Genomic DNA, 22,232 nt, shown 5'->3' on the forward strand with positions numbered 1-22,232 from the left:
GGGAGGCCCCAGCGTGCTCAGGACCCATGGGGTATCACTGCAAAATGTTTTCTTCACTTTTTCCTCTGCCATGAATTCAAAGCATGACCTTTATGAGTGGAATTCAATCAGGTCATCTCTCAGATTCCCCAGTGGGGAAATAAAAGTAGCACAGTCAAAGCCCATTGTTCCGTTTCAAGAAGGTAAAAACGTTGTTTTCTCTCTTTTACTTAGCATCCAAGTAAATGAGGGGGGGCGGGAGGGAAGAGGGGAGGTAATAAAAAGACCCTTAAAAATTGTTTAAGGTCTTGGTAATAAAACATAGCCGAGCTCCTGCCTTCCCTCTCCACAAGCCTCTTCTTCCCTCTCAGATGATCACCACCTCGCTCTTCAGTCTTTCCCTGAGGCCTTCGCTAGTTTTAATGCAACTCATTTTCTATTTGAAGAAGTTAGAAAGTAGATTTCACTGCTTTTGCAACAACAGGAGAGCCATACAGTTAGGAAAAGGGGTGGAGGCGTGCGGGAACTCCAGAAGGCCAAAGGAATTGCAAAAATAAACTTCTGCTAATGTTAACACTCTTGTATTTCAGGGCAGGGATAATTAATTGTATATGTTTAGTCACTTAGCAACCCCGAGCTCTTATTCTGAAAAGCTTGAAATATTTCACATATGTGCTGAGTAAAGTCTTTGGGATCAGACAGATCCTGCTAGCTGCATAACTTCTAGCAAGTCACTTGAGTCTTCTCTGCTTCAGGTCCTCTCAGTGGCAAAGTGTGTCTAATAATATCGCACATGCGCTCCATAGGCTGTGGTGGGAATGGAGTGCTAACGGCATTAAATGTTCAAGACCGTGCCTGGCTCATTGGTAAATAATAAATATTATTATTACTCTTACTATTATTGACATGACTGATACCTCCCGCCAAGCTTGCTTTAAAGCAATCATGAGGGAAATGAAGGGCAGAGTAATTCCAGAAAAGCTCTTGAAAGCCCATTCCTGTTCTTAACCGCTCTACAGTCTCAGATCACAGAGCTTTCTCTGAAATTCGAGCAAACGCCAGACATAGATAGCATGCCTCTTCAGTAGGCGTTTTTGTTTTGTTTTTTGATCTTGCAAAAATGCTTATAGGGCCATCTTGATTACAACATCACTTCGAGGTGCAGTTATCGTTGGCAGAATCTCCCTGTTCTGCAGTGGAGGAAACCAAAATGTGGGGAGACCTGGGTCCTTGTGTGGGGACAGAGAGCCATTCACATCAAAGCCAAGGAACACGGCTTCCCGAGCTCTGCTTGCCAAGGCGCTGCCTTGCTCTGCCAGTGAGGGGCTGCACCGAGCGGAGACCAGGCTGATCCCATAGGCTGGGGTTTTCAAAGGTGGAAGGAAGCCTTCCAGAATCTTCTTGCCCTTGAAATTTCTGCATGCATTGCATATTAGAAGCATGCTTTCTGATACATATGTACCCTATGAACTCAGTACAACACATGAGATAACGTCTCCAAAGGTAGCTGTCCTCTCAGTGTTCTTTATTACACTTTACTTGCCTTAGCTGAAGAAGAGGGGGGCTAAGAAAATGACCCGCAGACGACTCCTGGACCCACAGATAATGCCTGGAGGGACTATGGTTACAGTGACTAAGCTTGGGAGACTTAATTTAGCCTTGCTACGGAGGAGGCATGTGGGAGGAGAGCAGCCATTTCTTTCATTCACTCATTCAGCAAAAACTTTTCAAAGGTCTACGCTCTTTCATGCTTGCTCCTGCTAACTGTTTAGGGTTCAGCCTAAATGTCACTTCCCTAGGGAAGCATTTGACCTCTGAGACTAGGTTAGGTCCCCATATCATACTCTCCTGAAGCACTCTGTACTTCCCTTTTCACAGGACTTGTACTTAGAACAAACTGGCTAAATATCTGTTTTCTCCCTTGGTTTAATTTCTGTCACAGGGGAACAGAAGTTAATTTCTGTCTGTGTCCCCTACTGCATCCCAGCACCGGGCACATCAAAGGCGCTCAGTAAATGCACGAATGTGTGCCAGGTGCTGTGGTCTCAAAGGCAAATTTGTAGGGTGTCTACCCTCAAGGAGCATACAGCAAAGATTAAAAACATTTAAAAATATTAAAAAGCCACACTTAGGTGCTCACGACAATGGAACAGGAGTAACTAAATTACCATAGTCAGAAAATTGTGTTCTATACACACTTCCTCCCTTTCTTCTAGATGCAATCTGAAAAGAACAAAAATGGAAGATTTCCATCTGCAGAGAGATGTCTCTGAAAATGCATGAGCTGCAGCAGTATTGAACTAACGAGGGACCATGTGTAATCGGGATGAGATTATTAAAGACTATGGGCGTTTGCTGGGGTCTGTGGGCTGATCTGTACTTTATCCTTTGTGGAGGGCAAGTGCAAGTGAGAAGCAGGACCATGATGTTCATTCCCCCAAAACCATTATGTAGTTAGACTGCAGAGACCTTGGCCTTATTTTTTCATGGCTACTGTTCATCTTGGTTTTAAACAATTCAACTCAGAAATACATGCCACCGATTAAGTGATGGACATGGAACTGACCTTCACAGACATGTCAACCTGGAGACTTGCCCAGCAAAATCCACCATAGGTCTGCCTGCCTGTTAGATAGAGAGGCCTTCGTGACAAGGTCAGATGTCCCCTGGAGAAGGACTGGGTTGTTTATTCCTCATGATAATGCCAAAGCCACAGTGAGTACAGCATGCCACATGTTCCTATTATCCACGGGCAAGGGCCACGAAGGAAAGACAGGAATTGCATCATGTCATGGAGATATCAAACATATGATTCTTTGCAGCTGAGGGTACCATCAAAAAGCACACACACTGGGGACACTCACTGGAGGGAAACAGGGATTCAAAGGCCACCGCACTTGCTAGCTATTTTCTAAATTAAGTTGCTTTGCTCACATTTATACTTAAGGGAACATCTTCCTACTATGAGTTATAGGGACCTGGGAATGAGAAAAGCCAACTATCTCTTAATAGGACAGAGACTTACGTAACAGGAAATCATATATTCATCGCAGCACAAAGTGTGAGAACTGAAATAACCTTTAAAATATTTTAATACAATGTCAATGCTTTATAAATAAGGAAACAGAAATGACCACATTGTATAAGATTCTCTTTGGCTGAGGTCATTTTCCAATGAAAAGGTATACAGAAAAAGCTCGTACGTATTTTTTTGACAATCCCAGTACACACTTAATGATAGTTTGTGAATATCTCAATGATAAATTCCAAAAGCTCCATTTTACAGACGGGAGAAGGTACCACTATGTTCTTAAAGGTAAGCATCAAACTGAAGCCGGGGGACTAGACGGTAAGCTGAACCCGAGCTCCAGGCCAGCACCGAGAGCACCCTGGTGGCGCCGGGCATTCATTCACTCTTCATCTTGTTTCACCTCGTGTTGGCCAAGAGTAACCGACAGTGTTAGTTCTCCATGTGGACAACACATTGCTGACTCAGATAAAAATAATCCATGTAAATACAGCCTTCTGACTGAATTCAGACTTCAGACAATTTTTTAACCTGAATTATATAGACTTGCACTGCCCAATAGGGTAGCCACTAGCCACATATGACTATTTAAATTTAGATTAAGTAAAATTAAATTAAATTTAAAATTTAGTTCCTTTTTTGCACTAGCCACATTCCAAGCGCCCAGTAGCCACTTGAATGGCTAGGCTCACGGATACCATGCAGAATGGGACAGTTCCATCTTTGCAGACAGTTCTGTTGGGCAGTCCTGATAAAAACAGCTTTCTTAATTCTCCACTTTTCTTTCCCTTAAAATAAGGTTAAGTACATTGAGAAGTGCTGATGAAGTGTACCAAATCTCTTATCCTAAAACTTGTGCAGGAGTCATCTTTCTTGTGGAGCTTCTCTTCTGATAAATCAATACTTTCGAAAGAGAGAAGTTGGAGTCTTATACAGCCAAGAAAATATGGCTCCCTTCTACCCAGATCAAGTCCAATAGCAGAAATTGAGAGTTCATTGAATAATGTTAGAAAGTGTTACATTAGCTATTCCCAAGTATGCAAATGCTTAGGCAAGACATAGGACATAGTTAAAGTGGTAGGATCATGAGTTAGTCCAGAACCTTTATACAATCCCACCTCACAAAGACACACCATTGTTAGACAAATGAGTTTCCTGCAGGGCGGCATTACTTCCATTACGTAAGATGTCCTTGCTAATTTGAAATACATATCTGAGATGCTCTCTAGTCTCTTTGGCTATGCCCTACGTTTCTAGTGTGGCAAACACCGAATGCTCCTTCCATGCCGCATCAGGATCTTGGCGGTCATTTGTTTATGTGGGGGAAGAAACAACAGGGTTGGTTTTAGCTGGATTGCAGTTCCTAAAGAGTGACAGGTCAGTGTCTGAGCCACTCAAGGTCCAGACCCATGGGCTTCGAAATCCCAATTCCATTGGCTGGAAATAAAACCTTGATACACAATTCAACACATTCAGCAAAAAAGATCTAAGGAGAAGCTCTAAATATCCATCTTAAATGCCTGGATAAGCACTTTAAAATGGAAAGGGTTCACTTCATTTTCATTTCTCTCTCTTCATTAGCTAGCTACTTTAGTGTGGGCAGAATATGAGCAAACGATCCTTCCTTTCACTTCTGGGCACATCACCATGTTTGGTTGCCCAAAGGACAGAGATACAACCTTCCCTAAATTAGCAACGGTGCCTGTTGACAATAAAGACTGAACTTGTCTCGTCTTGTGACACAGGGGAAGAGCCGCTGTTATTCCTGACTTCAACACTAGCACAGGATCATCTTCAAGGCAAACTACTTCTTTCATTCTGCTGTTCTTTCACCCACACTTAGGTCAGCTAAACCTGCATACAGACCATCACAACCCAAATTCATATGCCCTGACCAGGAGAGTCCAGCTCTACCCTCCCTGCTGGCTGGAAAACTCTTATTTTTGTAAGAGGGCAGTAACACAGAGCATACAGAAGGACCGAAATCTCTGGAACAACCAACTTCAGGCCCGGCCCTGTATTCCCTTATGTCCTGAATGTCCACAAGGACGCCGAGTCCATCTGCAACAAGAGGTGGCACAGGTGACTGAGGGTGGGTAGCCGGTGGACGTCTGGCAAGGCAGATGGGCATTGAAAAGCTTATTAACAGGGAATGTTTTATAGCCTAGGTGGCTCTTGACTCTTCAAAGGCAAAGGCAAACCTAAAAAAAACGGAGTAGAATAGGTTGGACAGGAGAATATTGTTTCTCTGGTGTTTTCACGTTGACACAACTCTCTTTATCAGTAGAACAAGCCTGGAATTCCTGAAGCTGCACTCATATCCTGCCATCGGTTTTTACGTAAAACCCACATTGATTGGGATGGGAGTTTCATGAGCAGAACAATGGCCGGATATGGGGAGGGAAAGGAGGAATATGTGATGTTTGGTCTGCACCGGTGCATTCGTAGGAGATGGTGTCTGTGAGGGCAGAGAGATAGGAGTAAGTAACTCACTGACGAATTTAAGCAGATGTAAGTGAGTCTTTTTGAAATCATACAACCTGATGGGTTCAACTTAAGCAATACTTATTATCTGTTAGGTTCAAGCATCAACCTGGTTGAGAATAAAACAACCAAGACAATATTAACAAGCACTCACACAGCCCTTCACAGTTACAAAGTGCTTTCAGAGCCACACTTGTTCTGATTCTTACAGGAAAGCAAAGAGAAAACAATATTATTATTACTACCATTGCTACTTTTATTTTAGGAATAAAATTTACAGGAAAGAAGATTAGGGAAAATTTCTGGCTCAAGACCACACAGTTAATAAATAGGTGTAAGCCCAGATTTTGCACTTCAAATGGCACATGACTTTCACAGAACCATTCTGCCAATGGCTCCAATAATTTTCAAAACACTCCAGCATCTCACTGCCAGTCTTAGTAAAATTTTTGTGTCACCTTTCCCAGCTAAGAAGCACTGCAAAGCACACACCATGCCTACATTACATGGTGTGAACACAAATTTGCATTTTGTAAATTGGGTTGACTGAAGATTGCTAACCAACCCCTGACAATAAAGAGAGAAGAGTGCTCTCTCCTTAGTGAAAAGTCCATACAAGGCTCAGAATTGGAAATGTTGCATGATTTACGATTGACAACCAGAATAACTGTGTAATGAGCCACTCAATAGTTAGTGAAATGTCTGTACTTAATTAACGCCTTTCTTCAAGAAACTTGAAGTGACTCATCACTCTAGATTTTTACCAAATCCACAGGAGGAGAAGATTGCATTACTAGTAGTCTTTATCCTTTTGAGTGGATGGAGAAACTGAGGTGAAGAAAGGGAGAGTAACTTGCCCAGTGTCACCCAGCCAGCCTAAGGCAAAGCCATGACTCAGGGTCCCCAAACCCCATACCCACGCTAGCACTTCAGAGGGACAGATGCATACACAGGCCTGGGGCCTCTCCCAAGGGAGCATGGATCTGCTTTGCCAGTTTCTCCCACATCGACTGCAGACGTGGACCCAGATAGGTTCGTCATCAAAGCGTTTTATGACTACAAGGAAGGAGACCAATAATGGGGCTTGTTGAAAGCGTCATTAGCATCTGGAAAATTCCACTCCACCTGTTCCATCTCTGATGTGACTGGCCACGCAACAGGCCCTATACTTCATGGAACACTCTCCCTGACCCTGTAGGGCATGTGAGCTCAAAGCCATTGCCCCTTCCCTGTGAGGGGCTCACCTTCAGGGACACCCTTGTCTGCCCGCGGGAGTGTACCTTCACGGAGGCATGGGTCCTTCTCTTTCCCATTGTAAGTGTGCTTGTTTGGGGCACGCTAGTAAAATGTTCCCTCCTGTTTCCAATTATTCTGAACAATTAAGCATGCAAATGTCTGAACATTTATTAAACTTCTATAGACTTTTAGGAAAAAATAAAAGAACCTACAAGAATCTGAGTCATCAAAGGGTTCTTACAAAACCAGCACTTTGAGCCTTTCATTGGAAGTGAATCAGAAACAGACGTGTGAAATTTCCCATGAAATACACACAGGGCTTTAAATTTTTTCTTTTAAAGGGTGTTCTGGGCAGAGAAGAGTCTGGGTCATACCCAGTCCAAACTGGCGGGTAAGAAAGGATGAAAACTCCATGAGCTCAACCCCAGCACCCCTGCTTCCCTCACAGCTTTGTCCACGGGACCTTTGGGGGCTGACTCTGGGAAGCCAGGGAAGGGTGACCACGGTGTTCCTTTACCACACTGCAGACCAGAAAGTACTAGAGATCCACACATCTCCAGAAGGAAGAGCTTAGAGCCCCCAGTGCCTAGATACCTTCCTGAGGCACCCTGGGAAAATGCTCCTCATGCCAGTTTCCTGAAAGGTTATTTACGCAAAAGTAATCTGCTCTTTTCCCCTCCCTTTCCTCCCATTTCCTTCCTTCCTTCCTTCCTTCCTTCCTTCCTTCCTTCCTTCCTTCCTTCCTTCCTTCCTTCCTTCCTTCCTCTCTTTCAATTTTTAAATTGATTTTAGAGAGAGAGAGAAACATTGATATGAGAAACATTGATCAGCTGCCTCCTGTACATGCCCTACCCAGGACAGAACCCACAGCCTAGGTATATGCCCTGACTGGGAATCCAACCGGCAAACTTTCGGTGCACAGGATAATGCTCCAAACAACTGAGCCACACTGGCAAGGGCTTTCCCTCCCCTTTCTAGAAAAGTGCAAAAAGTGCAGGTGCCCCACAAGTCCCTCACTTTTAGGGAAGGTCTATATTGCACCAAACACCCCCCTTGAGTGAGGTTACTTGTGCCCTTCGACCCAACATGCTTTTTTTGTGTGGAGAAGGTCAAGGTCAGAATATGGTTGTCTATAAACAGCATTGTTGGGGCTGGGGAAGTGTTGTGAGATAACATGGGTATTTGCTCTAAGAGTCCTGACCAATCACAGACCCCAGTACAGGGCTGCTGCCAGGAGAAGAAACAGTGACAGGAGACAGTGACAGGAGAAGAAAGCTCTCCTGCTTATACACATAGATGTGCCCATTCTAACCACTCCCCTCGGCATCGCCAGGACAGGTTGCGTGAGGCTCGGCACCCCATGGAGCCCCCACCCTCACCCTCACACACTCCCTTCATGCCACACAGTTTCCAAGTTATTTTCCTTGTTGAGAAAACCTTTCCATCCCATTTTTGTCTACAGCGAATTACACTGAGGACTGGGTTAAATGAAATCAGTACGAATTAACCGTGATGAAATATCCCTCGTCTTGAAAATATGGCTCTTGCCATGGGAGCTACATTTCAGTTTCAATTGTTTTTCATTCTTTGTTTTTTTAATCCTAAGTGGCCGACAGCACTTCATTGTTTCTTTTCAACATCCTGTTCTGCAGCTTCCTTGGCTCTGTTTGCCCTGATGCCAAAGAGCAGGCCTCGGCGCCAGCCACACAATGACTGGGGATCTTCTTGAACTCCTCTGCCGTGACCCTGGCTCTCTCCTCCTTGTAGACGTTCCATGTCATCATGACTGGTCCTGTCAGCTGGGTGGCCAGCTTGAGTTCTTCAGCAGAGATGTCTCCCTTTTTCGTGGCCGAGGTCTTCCTGGGGAAGAGGATGAACTTGGAATAGTACTACTTCAGTCTCTGCACATGGGCCTGCAAGGACTTGCCAGCGTGGTCTTGTTCTGTCTCCTCAGATGCCTGGAGATCCCAGGGGTCTGGGCCACCTTCTTGTGGATGCAGGCCACCCTTAACTCTTCCAACACTTTGGTGTGGTGCCCCTGTGGGGCATCTTCCTGCAGGCTGGGTCCTGAGGCAGGGCGTGTGGCTCACTGGGCCTTGCATCTGTGAATCTCCCATGCCAGCTGCTTATACCATGTGGCAATGCGGCACTGCCCATCCTCGTGGAAGTGGAGGTTTTTTAGGGTGGTGCCATTTCAGCTGGGTGCCGTGGCTGCTGCCTACGGGTCTTCCCCGAAGGGGAATGGCCCCTGGAAAGAAAGCAGCACCACAGAGCCTCAGTTATTTCGCATTCCAAGTCAATGATGGTTATAAAGAGAAAAAGCTACTTCAGGTGGCTGCATGATTGCTTAGGTGCCTAGGTGGTTCCCATGGAATTCGCCATCTTCAGTGTCCCAGGAGTAGTACGACCATGAAGTAAGACCAGAGAAGAAAGGAAAAATGCCTGTAGATTCCACAAGTCTTGACATTTTTGCTCCTGGAAACACCTTTATTGAGGAATGTGCTGTTTCGGGTATGTGAATACTTGAGTCCTGCTTCCTGAGTCTCTTGCCTACTTCTCATCTTTAGGCACATCACATCTTAAGTCCTCAGTTATCTCTTCTGTACAATGGCCTCTTTTGTTCTAAGAGTATTGGGAGGTCCCGTAAGTTGGCAACTTGTGATACTTGGCTTGGAAGCCACAGCAGAAATACAAGCAGCTCTCTCAGTCGAGTTCTTTTGTTACCCTGGACTATGCCTGAAAGTCTCAGAAATAGTGGGTAGAGAAGTGGTGAGGCCAAGTGATAAGAGACAATATGGCATACGAGAGGCAGAAGAGGAAAGCAACAATTTCTGGAATGTTTTCTTTAATTGAATTTAATGGCCCTTTGGATAGTCTTTGAAGCCTTTTTTTTAAGATTTTATTTGTTTATTTTTAGGGGAAGGGAGAGAGGGAGAGAAACATCAACCAGTTGCCTCCTGCACACCCCCAAATGAGGACCTGGCCTGCAACCCAGGCATGCGCCTTGGCCAGGAATTGAACCAGCAACCTTTTGGTTTGTAGATTTACACTCAATCCACTGAGCCACACCAGCCAGGGCTGAAGCTTTTCTTTCTTATATGCATATATCTAGAATTAGAACTTAAAACACACAGACAGGTTGAAATTTCTAAATAAGAGGGCTTCTTTGCTGACTTGTTATATTGAATTAGGGTAATAAGAGTAAATACTACATAGAAAGGTATAATTCTTAAAGGTGTATGTATGTATGGAGTGGAGGTAGGGAGTTGCTCATGCAGTGTTAGTGAGGAGAATGGGTTAATTTTCTCTCTAAATGAAGTCAAACTACTACAAGCGTGAGATCGAGCGGTTCATTGGCCCCTGGTAATCACACACGGGGTCCATGATGAGGCTGCACAGAATGTTGTGGGAAAATGCAAAGGCAAGCACTTGGCCCTGTGCATTGAGAATGAAAATGTTAAAATAATAGGTTCTTCAGTGCTAAATTATGTTTGGTCCCAAGGATCCTTGGAGCTATGGTTTTCTTTGTTCTGCCAAAGGAAAAAGGAAATACATCAGGAAGCTGCCAGTCCACAGGAAGTCTCACTCAGGCTGATAAAAGGAACTGATGTGAGGTGGCTGTGGATGCAGTTATAAGTCAATCAGCCTTGAAATAACAAGCGCTATTCAGGAGAAACTGGAGCCTGAAGTTAGCCTTCCTCGATGGTTTCCTTTTAACCTGGCAAAACATTCCCTTCTTTGTGTTTTTTTAAAGCTCCCCCATCTGTTTTTTTAAAAGTGTGTATAGTGTGTGTGTGTGTGTGAAGGAAAGAGAATGAAAATAGAACAAGAGTCAGAGAAAGAGAAGTGAGGCAGGAGGCAGAGGAGGCAGCGTTGTCAAGTCAAAGACCTGTTGTTCTCTGAGCTCCAGACATTCCTCTTTTTACATCTTGTTAGCTCATTACAATGAAACAGAACCTGTTGGCTTCATCCTCCTCTGCCTGCTGTTCAGTGCACCTGTTAACAAGTCAGGAAGCCTCTCCTACCGGGAAACACAGGGCCCAGATTGTAAAGGCTGGTGGAGGCTGAGCAGCGCCATGAGTCTGAGTAGGACAGACTGTCAGGGGGGGTCAGTTAGACCAGAGGGCAAAACACATAGCAACAGAGAATACATGGTCCTCAGCAGGTGGGTTGGTTTGGAGCCTAACTGCATGGGTGTGTAACGTGTCCATCTGGCAACGCATCGCAGTGGCTAAGCTCTACGAACTTTAGAGGCAAACAGGGGTATGTTCCAATCATTGCTTTTCCACTTTCTACCTGAAGGAACTTGGGTAAGTTACTTCCCCTCTCCTTGTCACAGAGATCGAATATGAGCATGTCTGCAAAGGTCAAAACAGTATTGGCACATAGTAAGAGACATATAAATGGCTGGGTCTTTTTCTTCTTGTGACTCTGATCTCTCCTCCTCATTGTTCTTCTCCCTTAGGTGGAAGGTGAGTGGATCTCTCGCTTTTAGGTGAGGAGTAGGGATGGAAAGGCCTTTGCTAGGGCCGTTGGTGCTCATGCAAAATGGTGGGTGATAAAGTTTCAAGCTGAATTGGGCCTCTCGGGGTTGACTCTGTGTGTGCCCATAGCACGGCACCACTTCCTGTTTTAAGAAGAAGAAAGGCCTTCCAGAAACTCATTAGGAGGCTCAAAACTTTTCTTGGACCTCAAAATATTGTTGTTGTTGTTTTTTAAGTGAAGTGTAAATGAATCAAAACCAGACAAATTCAATTTCCCTTCAATTAAACAGGATTTTTAAAATCCAGGGGACAGGATCTTGGGGCCAAATATGTTTTGGGTTTTAAAAGAGACTGAATTTTGGAAAAGAGTGTAAGACCCAAAGCAGAAGCAGGACTGATTCCTAGCTGGCACTCATTTAAAGGGGTTAGCACAGCTCCAGTGTCACTTGGTAATAAAAACAACCAGCTCAGAAAAATTCACAAAGCACCTCCGGAGAGCCCGAGACTTCCACTAGCCTGAAAAGATCACTCTACAATTTAGGCCCTGGGGTTGTGGAGAGCCACATGGGCTCAGAGAGAGTTTCTGTGAAAGGTTCACCATCCGCGCCCCCAAATAAGAAATGCTTTAAAGCCTGCTTAGGTTCAGAGTCTTATAAACATGGAAGATGAAAGAACGTTTTTGAAATCATGCCTTCATTTTACACATGAGAAAACCCTTAACATGAGAAATTTTGCACAAATACTGAAGGAGTGAAGGGACACCTAAGATCCCATATCCCACTGGTCAGGGGAGGGGTTTGGGCTAGGATTCAGGGCTCCAGAGTCTAGGCTGGACAATTTCTCTCTGTTTTTACTGCAGAATGGGATCTGAATGTTTCTGATGAGCACACTGGGGCTGGAATGATGGTGGCCAGTCCATTTGTTACTAATCTATCTCTAATAGTCCCTCTTTATTTTTCCCATTAGTTTTTAAAATTATAAGGTATATACTAGTGATTTTCAAAAAAATCAAATGCTACTTAACTTTAGAGTGTGAAAAGTAAAAGTCTACTCCTCCTCACTCAGAAGCAGCCAACTGCTGTTCATAGCTTCTTGTATATCCTTCCAGAAATTATCTACACTTAATAATCATATGTGTGTCTTCACATTTTTTTTTTACAGAAATGAGAGCACACCTCTTATAATTTGCTTTCTTCCATGTAATAGTATGCCTTGGAGGATTCCCTAAACCAGGGTCCACAGACAATTGATTTCATTCCATTTAGCAGTTGCATGAATTGTCCCTCACTTAGTCATCTAGTCCCGTATTGATGGACATTTAGAGTCCTTCCAATTTTCACTGTTACAATCATCACTTTAATAAACATCTTGTACATATACCTGCGGTATCTGAGTGACCATGTCTATAAGATACATTTTTTAGAATTGAAATTATTATCAAATTTGTCTCAATATTTAATATCTCAGTAGATATTTCCAAATTGCCCTCTGGGAGGATTGTACCAAGTTATGTTCCCACTAGTTGGGTGAGAGAGCGCCATGTCCCCTTACTCTCTATAACATGAGGCTGATTCAGCTGTTCTAAGCTTTGCTACCCTCACAGGTGAAAAATGTTCACATTTCATTATTTTCATTTAAGTATCTGTATGCACGTACTTGAGATTCTTTTTATTTGCATTTCTTTTTCTAGCATTGGGTATACATAGCATTTTTGCCTATTTTTTGTGAGGTAGTCTATCTTTTTCTTGTTGACTTATAATTAGTCTTTGTGCATTAAGACATTTGCTCATTTATCTTTGTACTTTATTTAGAGTGTTTTTCTCTGTTACTGCATGAATAGAGGAGCTGAAGCTGAGGAAGGGAGAATAATAATAAAAAGAAATTCCCTAGGCGCTCCTCAGTTTTCACAAGATATCCATACAATGAACTACTATCATCAGGAGTGAAGGGGCAGAAGAAGTTATAAGCTGGGTGTTACCTTTGTGAAAATGTGCTTAAATTTCCATATAATAGAAAGCCACAAAAAAGGTTTGCCAGTGAGCATTGCTTCTTTTGGAGCTGCCAGTTGTCTGAGCTTAAAATCAGAAAGTAGAGAAACCTCTGCCCTCTGGAAGTCTGGAAAGAACAGAAATATGAGCATCTTGTTCTCATTCATTTATGTAGAGTTCTGTTGAGCATCCTGTCTGGCAGTACTACTCAAGTTTTGGTTGAATGAATAAATGAATGAGCATGAATTAAGGGATCCATGTCTAAGACAAAATGACTCTTCAGACATAAGAATTTAAAACTTAAATATATGTATTTATATAGAGTGTAATGGTATTCACTTAAAAATAACTCACAAGCTGAGTACTTTTATAATATGAAAACCTGTTTTCAAATCTTTGCTACTTGAGCATTACTATCAAATTATTTATTTTCAGACTCCCTTGAACTTAAAATCGGTGAACACCCAGATATTCAGACCTAACACTCTGCTACTGAACTGCTAGATTTCAGTAGACATATGAAACCCATGCATGTCTAGAAATGCAGGGTTAGAGCTCCCACGGCACCTGTAATTCAGGCCTCTTGCATGTGTGCGCCGAGATGCGACGTAAGGTCTTTCATTACCTCGGACCCATGGCACCGTTTGGGAAAGCAGGCCTGCTGCTGAGAAGGCATTTCAGTTTTCAAGCATGCGTTTTCTTGGAGTTGGCTTGAGAAGTTACATACGCGGGGCTTTTGATCCTGAATTAAAGGCCAGGCACACTGTTCTCCAAAGATGGGAACTTTCTTAAGCATTTCGGTACTTTGGTTTATTCTTGAAGGTATCAGCAATTTTGAAGCTGCTATAAAGTTAACGAGTTACCTGAAAATGCATTTGAACACTTAATCCCGGGTCCTACTTGGATGCTGGTGACAACTTGCTGAGTTTTTGGTTTGCTCAGGTGAAATATCAATGTTTCTGTGTGTGGTGACGAACCCAGCCGGCCTGTGTAAGTATGTCAGATCTGTCTGAGTTTCCACAGAACTGTGATTTGAGTCTCAGGGAAACAACCTGAACCTTTGTCTCTTCTCAGTGACTATCTGCTGACTCATTCTCAAAAGGAACCGAAGTCGTAGCCCAGGAGAGATGGCCCAGTTGAAAAGACAGCTTGTGGTGAAATCTCCAGAACACTGCAAAGGAAGACAGTTAAAGGACTAAAGGGATAATCACATTTTTATGGGGTCTGGTGAGGTAGGGTTGCTCTTCCCTCCCCTGTCTCCATATTCAATAAACATATCTTTAAAGACAGCTGATAGCATGGTCTGGTTGCCTGAACCTATCGCTGGTTGTTTAATTCTGCCTGCTACTCATTTCTTGTGGCCTCTGATAAGTGATGGGACCACTCCCATCCCCATTTCGTAAGAAGGATGGTGTTAGTAGGAAAGATTCGACTGCTAAGAGACTTGTATAGCCCTGCAGATCATCCATCTATTAGAAATTTGTGATTCTTCCTTTTGATATGCAGGGGTGGGCAAGAGTAGGTTTACAGTTGTGAGTATGAGAAACATAGTTTATTTTTGCATTCAATATTATTTATTAAGTATTATATTACCAAATGAATAACTGTGAACCTACTTTTGCCCACCCCTGTATTTTATAAAATCCAGATTCTTTGTTATGGTATTTAAAGTCCCCCAAAGTCAAATTCCATCCTATCTTCCCACTTCTACCTTCTCCTTTATATGCACCCCCTGCCCCCAAACACACATCAAAGTATTTTACTTCCCTAGAAAGAACTTGAACCATATCTTCCTGCATAAGTCCTACCCTCCTTCAAAGCCACCGTCCAGGTCCACTTGTCTACCTATGCCAAGAAGCTGTGTGGATTATGTGGGGGGAGGGGGGAAGTATTCTGGAATCAGAAACACTTGGCAAGTTACCTGGCCTCTCTGAACTTTAATTTCTCCCATATAAAACAGTAATGTGACAATATTACTTTCCATAGTGCTATTGTGAGGATTAAATGCAAGAGTGTATATGAAAGTCCTTTGTAAATAACTATTGTTCAGGTCTTTGTCTGTCCATTTGAAATTGCTCCTTCCTTTCTCTGTGCTAATGTAACACTTACTGCATTTCACTATGCACACAAACATGGCTTATCCTCCTGCTAAGTCTCCAGGACAGCAGCCTTTTTGCCACCCGCATTGTATCTTGACAGCACTTAGTCACCCAGTCCAGTGCTTGCGTAAGAGTCATGCAATAGACCTTACTCACTTGGACAGTTACTGACTTGTACTACTACGGCTGGCGTCAGTTCATGATGTCGATGAGGCTAAGGTTACAGAGTCCCCATAAGGCCCGCTAGCTTTGCATAGAAAAGAGTTATTCCACAGATTGTCCAGTGCTGTCAAAATTCCAAAATATTAGCCCTAAGGGTGACAAAGTGAGGACAGTCAAACCCCATCCATTGCCTCTGGGGAAACATCTCAAAGTATACGGGCTGCTGATGTTGGTGCTGGGTCTGTAGAAGCATTAGAATGACATCACTTAGGAATCCCATCCTACTGATGTATTAACACATGAATGGGCTACAGATATGTAGATATAAATCATAAAAGCAACAGAAAATGAAACAGGGTGTGGTCTTCTGCAGAGGAAAAGGCACCTGCACAGCCCTGAGGCTACAAAATAAAGTCACTGTGGTTGGTTGAAGATTTTGTGAGCTTGTGTGCGTTTGTGTGTGTACATAGTGGCCATAGTCCTTTGGCCTTCTGCGTTGGTCACAAAACAACAAGCAAAAAAAATAGACTTAGAAAGGCTGTTTTCAGTACTAACCAAAAATAGAAAGTCATGTTATTCAGAACAAAACAAAACAGAACCAAAATGTTATTCTATACCTTCATAATGTACCTGGTTGTCTAAAATGAATGAAAATAGCTGCTTTTCAATTCTGACCCTAGATAATTGGTTGCTAATCTGAAAATCTATTGAGCTTCAGATGGAGTGAGTTTTCTTCCATGAAGACCAAGGCTTTGCAGGTGGCCTGAGCGTTGGCTTACAATTTAGGCATATCTTTTGAAGTCTGAGGTAGTATAAAAGCCTCAGTGCATCAGAAATCCTGCCTAGTGGTTCATCACCATAACATTTTTCCCATTTTTTTCTGGTAAAACTCAGTATTAACATAAAACTAACGTTACATTTCTAGAATACAGTCTTCTTTAAAATCAACCAAGTTTTTAAACCAATGCTATATTAACTGGTTGACCCCAAACAGAAGACGTTGAAATCCTAAATCTTCGTTAATGTGGTTGTTATTCAAGACCTACTTATTGCCCAGCCTAAAAGATGAGTCCATAAGATATGTGCTAATGCATCTGAATATATTATATTATGTAGTCAAACAGTCAATTATTACCAGAATTGACATGAAATTCAGCCCACCTGCCCCGGTCTATAAAGGGACTTACTGGCTATTTAAGTAAAATACTATATTTTTTATTGTCTTCTGGTAACGGACCTTGTTTGTCTACAAGAAAAGAAGGATATATTTTAGAAAACAGTTATGCTGAAAATCTGGAAATTTTTAAAGTATGGAAATAATTCAAGGTAGTAGTAATACATTTTTCATTAAATAATAGAAGTATCTTTATTCCAAAGTGTCAAATTCTCCATGAGTTTTAAAAAGCCTTGTCTGTCTCTTTCTGTCTCTGTCTGTCTGTCTTTCTGTCTCAGGCACACACACACACACACACACACACACGCATGCAAACACGCACCTGGCCTCCAGGATTCTGTCATTTGTAATAACGTGATGAAAGCGAATGACATCTTCATGGTATGGTAGAAAAAATGTTAGTCTGAGGGTCAGGAGCCCCAAATTCTCATCCTGGCCCAGTTATCTGTGTGACCTTGAGTAGTGCGTTAAACAATTCTGGGCCTTAGTTTTCCCACCCATAACATGAAAATATTGAGCTAAATAATCTCTAAATTTGCAAACCTGTAAACTTAAATCTGAATAGCAGCAGAAGTAGAAGGAAGCCTTTTTGTAGAAATTGTCCACAAAAATAAACCCAAACATCACCAATTTGCCATTCGGTGATCACATGGGGAGAAGAAGCTGTTCTACGTGGTCAGGGGGACAGAGAAAGGAATGTAGGTGACATGAAGGTTAAAAAGAAGTGCACGGGTGTTCACTCTTCACAGTGGAGGCAGTGTCCCTTTTTGAGGACAGAAATAAAGTCTCTATCCCCAGGCATTCTTTCTTCTGCTGCTTTCATCAAGGTACGGTACCATCCTGAAGTTGCCCCACTGGACAAGCATTGTCCCATCAGCGGTAGCCTACCCTCCCGGACCTGTCTGGCACCGAAACTCTGCTGGTTTGCAGAGCCCAGCTTCAATCTCAACCTTTCTTTCCCATTTGCTCTCTCACCATTTGCTGGCTGTGTGTTGCTGTACTTTCCTGAGGTAAAGGCTAGAAACTGAATAGGCCTCCTCCGTTGGACTTGGCTCAAAGCATCTTCCCCCACCATCCTGGCTGATACAGCTACATCACTTTTTTTAAGGTTTTATTTATTTATTTTTAGAGAGGAAGGGAGGGAGAAAGGGATGGAGAGAAACATCAATATGAGACAGAAACATCGATCGGTGGTGCCTCTCCTATGCACCCCGACCAACCGAGACTGAACCGGCAGTGGAACTGGTGACCTTTTCTTTGCAGGAGGATACCCAGCTCATGGAGCCACAGCGGTCAGGGCACTGCATCACCTCTTATCCCCTAACCTGCTTTACTGTTCCCCAGAAGATCTGCTATCTCTGGACATAGAATTATTTATCTACATGTCTGTCACCTCCACTGGAGTATAAATAAATTCCATTTTAGTCTCAACACATAAAGCATGAGTTTTGAGCCTCGAACATAAGAAACACGTAGTTAATATTTGTTCAATTCATGAAACAGGTATTATGGTAAATCCAGACCTACGACTTCATTTTCTAACTAACCAAACCCCAGAAGACCTCTCCCGAAGGAGAAATTCAACTGATGTGCATGCAACTAAGGCACAGACCCTGTGTGAGCCTTACTGTGACTTATATCGGGAAGACACTTTGGCCCCAATTCACAGATGAGGAAACTGAGACTCAAGGATCTGCGCACCTTGCTTTAGGCCCATCAGCAACGAAGCGGCAAAGCTGAGAATGGACCCAGGTTCCCTGATTCGAAGTCTATTCCCCGTTTCCCTATTTCATTCACCACGCCTGCGTCTTCTTTGACTGCGTTGCCATCTTTGATGACACCGTGGGCCCTGAACCAAGCTTCCACAGATGAAATAATCAGACTCGATTGAAGACTGCTTAGAGCTAAGATGCAGTTTTTGAAACCAGGTCATTTCTTAGAGCAGCAAACAGTATCATGTGCTTTTCAACACTGATAATATCAAAGTGGGGAGCAGGGGTGGGGCAGGGTGTTGTTTAATGCTGCAGGTTAACTGTCTGTGGCAGAGAACGAGTGGAATGGCCCCCACCAACGTTGGTGCTCCCGACACGATGCTCAGAGCCTTCCCAGGAGATGTTCTTGGGGATGAGAAGAAGACCTGATACAGAAGGTCTTATTATAACAAGGGTGGTAAGATTGAGACTTTAGAATCAGACGGAATTGTGCACAAAATAAAGGGCTTCTGCAAAGAACTCCAGATTTCTCGGGCATCCTGAACTAAATTCTTCTCAGTGCTGAGACTGACAGGCATTTCGAAAGAGAGGCATACCTTCTATTTGAAGAAGAAAGATGCAGGTGCATAAAAATCACATCTCAGAATTACTCAAAGATGGTTTTTCAAGGCCATTCAAACTGGCAACACCCATTCTGGATTTGTGTCTGCAGATTACATGTGATCTACAAAGCTCTCAGACCTCGATCAGTATAGAATCAGATTCCACAGACATGTCAGTATATGTTCTTGTAAGAACACATGGCTATGATATTTTAAGAACAGAGGGTTGGAAAGGATAGTCTTGCAGAGCTAATTTAGTTCCACTGTTTCACTTTTGCAAAGATCCTGAAGCTCAAACAGGTTTCATGCACTGTACATTCTCACACAGAGACCAGACGTGAGCTGACCTCTTTTTGCCCACTCTCTTTTTGCCCATTCTCCTCTCCAAGAACAGTGTTTAAATCATTGTGGAAGTGGGGTCCCAGAACCTCAATATCCAAAGGTCACATGTGAACAGGAAACTGTGGCTTTCAGACTATTTAAATACCAAAGTATACATTCAACAACTCAGTCCTTCAGAACTTCAGGGAGTGAAAATGGTTTAACGAGCCTCTGATCTGTGGGTGGGTCTGCACAGCCAGGTCACCTGGGTGACAGACCAGGGTGCTCCTGGGGAGGCTTTGGAGGGACTCGCAGGCTCCCACCACCCACACAAAAAAGACCTTCACGACATTCCTGGGTGCAGCACCAGGGACTCAGTGTAAGCCTGTTCTCGCTGCCCGCCATGCCAATCCCTGTGAGTGTATCTGAAGAGATTAGCACATCCTGGGTACAGACCACAGCTTCCTCCCTCTGCTCTGGGCCTGTTAGAGGTCTGAGCATCGTGGAGAAGAAATTGCTTCACTTCTCCTTAGAGTGTCTACATCAAGACCCCAGAGCCATGTTACCTACCACTCTTCCTGGTCAGGAGGGCGCCTCCGGGTAAGCGCTGAGTGTCTCAGTGAGGGGGCGTTCTCCAGAGCGGAGGGTCTTATTCCTAACCCGAGACACAGAGACACTCGCATGCACTCGCCAACGTGAAGAACAACAAGCACACGATGTCCAGTGACTGCCACGCCCTTCCTCCAGGAAGCCTCCCTCGCCGGCTCCTCGCCCACCCGCTTTAAACTTGAGGAACCTCGATCACACAGGCACCCTTGAACCATCATCACACTCAGTTGTCTCATCTCCAGATTTTCAAGTTCCCTCTGTGGGTGCCTTTGACCTAAGTCAGCATCTTTCAAACTTTTAGAGAGAAAAAAAAAACTTTAAAAACCACTACTCCACCCAAATGATAAAAATCTCTTGAATTCTCCAAGCCCAACATCTCGGCTTTCTCTTACTCAGCCCTGAGCCCCAAGTCGATTCTTTCGGGTTCTGGGGGAGCGGCGGGCTCTGCCAGCGCTCACCTCACCAGCCTAATAGGTTTTCCAGACAGACTCCTGCTTGGGGTTACACAACCGCCTCGCAGCCCAGCGGACTCCGGGTCCCATTCATTCCCCTCGCTGCTCTCCGGCCAGTGGCGTTAGGGGGTGTCCCTTCTCTCGGCGCCTAGCCCCACTTCCCCTTCTGGAGGGAGGAGGCAGTCAACCCGCTGAGGTCGGACAGGAAACCCAGACCCTCAGCCGTCCCTCTGGGCTGCACTTCGCAACCTTAGCCAAGCTGGGGGTGCGGGGTAGGGGTAGGGGTTGGCGACGGAGTTTGGCTGGCCACCTTAGGGGAAGCGGCTCTGAAGGGCACGGGACCTCCTTTGAGACGACCCCGGGAGCCCTTGCCCGGAGCAGACGCCCACCCGGAGGTGGTGTGCGGGAGCCGGGCTCGGGGAGCGGGGCGCAGCGCGGACCCAGGCTGCGGGGGAAGCGGCGAGGTCGGCCCGTTAGTCCGGGGAGCCGCAGGCTCCGAGTGTTGAGAACCGGCAACAGAAATACCGAGAGGAAGGGAAACCAGCCCGCGCTGACATGTAAACAGGGCTTCCATCTGGAGGAGCCCGCCCAGACAGAGCCCAGAAACATTCACTTGCGCCCCGATCCTCCTGCAACCACTCCGCTTGCCCACCTCAGGGCCCACCAGGCGGGAACCCGAGCTGGTGGCGGCGGCGGCTTCCGCCCCCACCGTCTCCAGCCTCGGGCGAGGGGGACGCCGGCCGCAGATGGGTACCCGGCGCCGGGCCGGGGCGCCCTGCTTGCCGGTGGGAGTGATCGACCCGAGAAATCGGGCCCCCGTCTCTGATCCGCGCCCGGGATCCCCCCCGGGATTCAAACCACCCTCTCCCGCGGCCCGGCGGCAGCGCGGAGGGAGGGGGCCGGGCTCCGCTTTGGGGCAAGGGGTGCGGGGGAGATCGTCCGCGGGGGACCCGGGAGGGGAACCCCCGCTAGTGAGACTTGCCACCCGCGCGCGGGAGGAGACGGAGCGAAGCCGGGCGCGGAAGCAACGGAGAGCGGCCACGTCTTCCGGGACCCCGGCGCCCGCCGCCCCACAGCCCCGGTCGGCCCCGCCGCTCCGCGCCCACTGCCCGGTCTCTTACCTTAATAGTCCCGTCCATTTGGCCAAGTCTGCAGCCGAGCCCCCCAATATTCCACACATTGACCCGGTTACAGCCTGACCTCGCAGCCCCTTCGTAGTAGCCGGGCGCGGCCTCCGCGGCGCCCTGGGCCCTCCCTGCGTGCCCCCTGCGAGCGCCCTGCCCGCGCTCCCCTGTGCACGTTTGTTGTTGTAGCGGATTGAAAAAGAGACAGTTTAACCGGATGAAACTTTTTTTTCAGCTAATTTTGGGAAGTGACTTCACTTTGCGAATCGGGAGGAAGTCCTATCTCTCTCTCTCTCTCTCTCTCTCTCTCTCTCTCTCTCTCTCTCTCTCTCTCTCTCTCTCTCGTCTAGCTCTCTCCTCTCTCCGCTCTCCTCTGTCTTCCCTCCCCCCACATCCACTCCCCCCCCCAACTCCGCCGCTCCTGCTTTTCGCATCACACACACTATATAAATACACGCAGAGATGCCCAGATACATCCATGCGCTGCGCACACAGGATACTTGCTCCTGAGAGATAAGACCGAGCTGGGAACAATGCCCGGGTCCGCGCCCGGCGCCCGCGCCCTGATTCCCGCAGTCTGCATCCCCCCCCACCCACCCCCCGACACCTTCCCCCAAAGTCCAAATCCAGACGCCTTTGGCCTCCTTCCTTTTCCCGGGGCCGCTGGCCGAAGGTGGCCCTCCTGACTCATTCACTTTCCGTTTCTTCCCACAGATACGTTCATTAATGCTTTTTCCAGCCCGAGTCAAACTTTTTGCGGGGGATGGGGGACGGGAGA

The 22,232-nt window shown here is 45.4% G+C and overlaps 1 protein-coding gene and 1 pseudogene across 4 annotated transcripts in view; both read right to left on the bottom strand.

The window, feature by feature from the left end:
- The window catches only part of FLI1 (Fli-1 proto-oncogene, ETS transcription factor), a 123,990-nt gene that overhangs the window by 93,544 nt on the left and 8,214 nt on the right, over window positions 1–22,232 (bottom strand). For 2 of the 4 annotated variants that reach the window (XM_045860264.1, XM_045860265.1), the window contains exon 1: window positions 21,452–21,792. The exons of 1 other annotated variant lie outside the window; for it this stretch is intronic. In XM_045860264.1, the coding sequence (XP_045716220.1) occupies window positions 21,452–21,469 (18 nt within the window). In that variant the 5' untranslated portion in view covers window positions 21,470–21,792. Of the gene's footprint in view, window positions 1–21,451; window positions 21,795–22,232 lie in introns of those variants that run through there. One more of the 4 variants, XM_045860267.1, reaches the window with a different exon arrangement.
- Window positions 8,235–9,068, bottom strand: LOC123832506 (annotated as a pseudogene).

This window comes from Phyllostomus hastatus, unplaced genomic scaffold (genome assembly GCF_019186645.2).
Source record: "Phyllostomus hastatus isolate PE091 unplaced genomic scaffold, TTU_PhHast_1.1 phas_scaffold_193, whole genome shotgun sequence".
Classification (NCBI taxonomy): domain Eukaryota; kingdom Metazoa; phylum Chordata; class Mammalia; order Chiroptera; family Phyllostomidae; genus Phyllostomus; species Phyllostomus hastatus.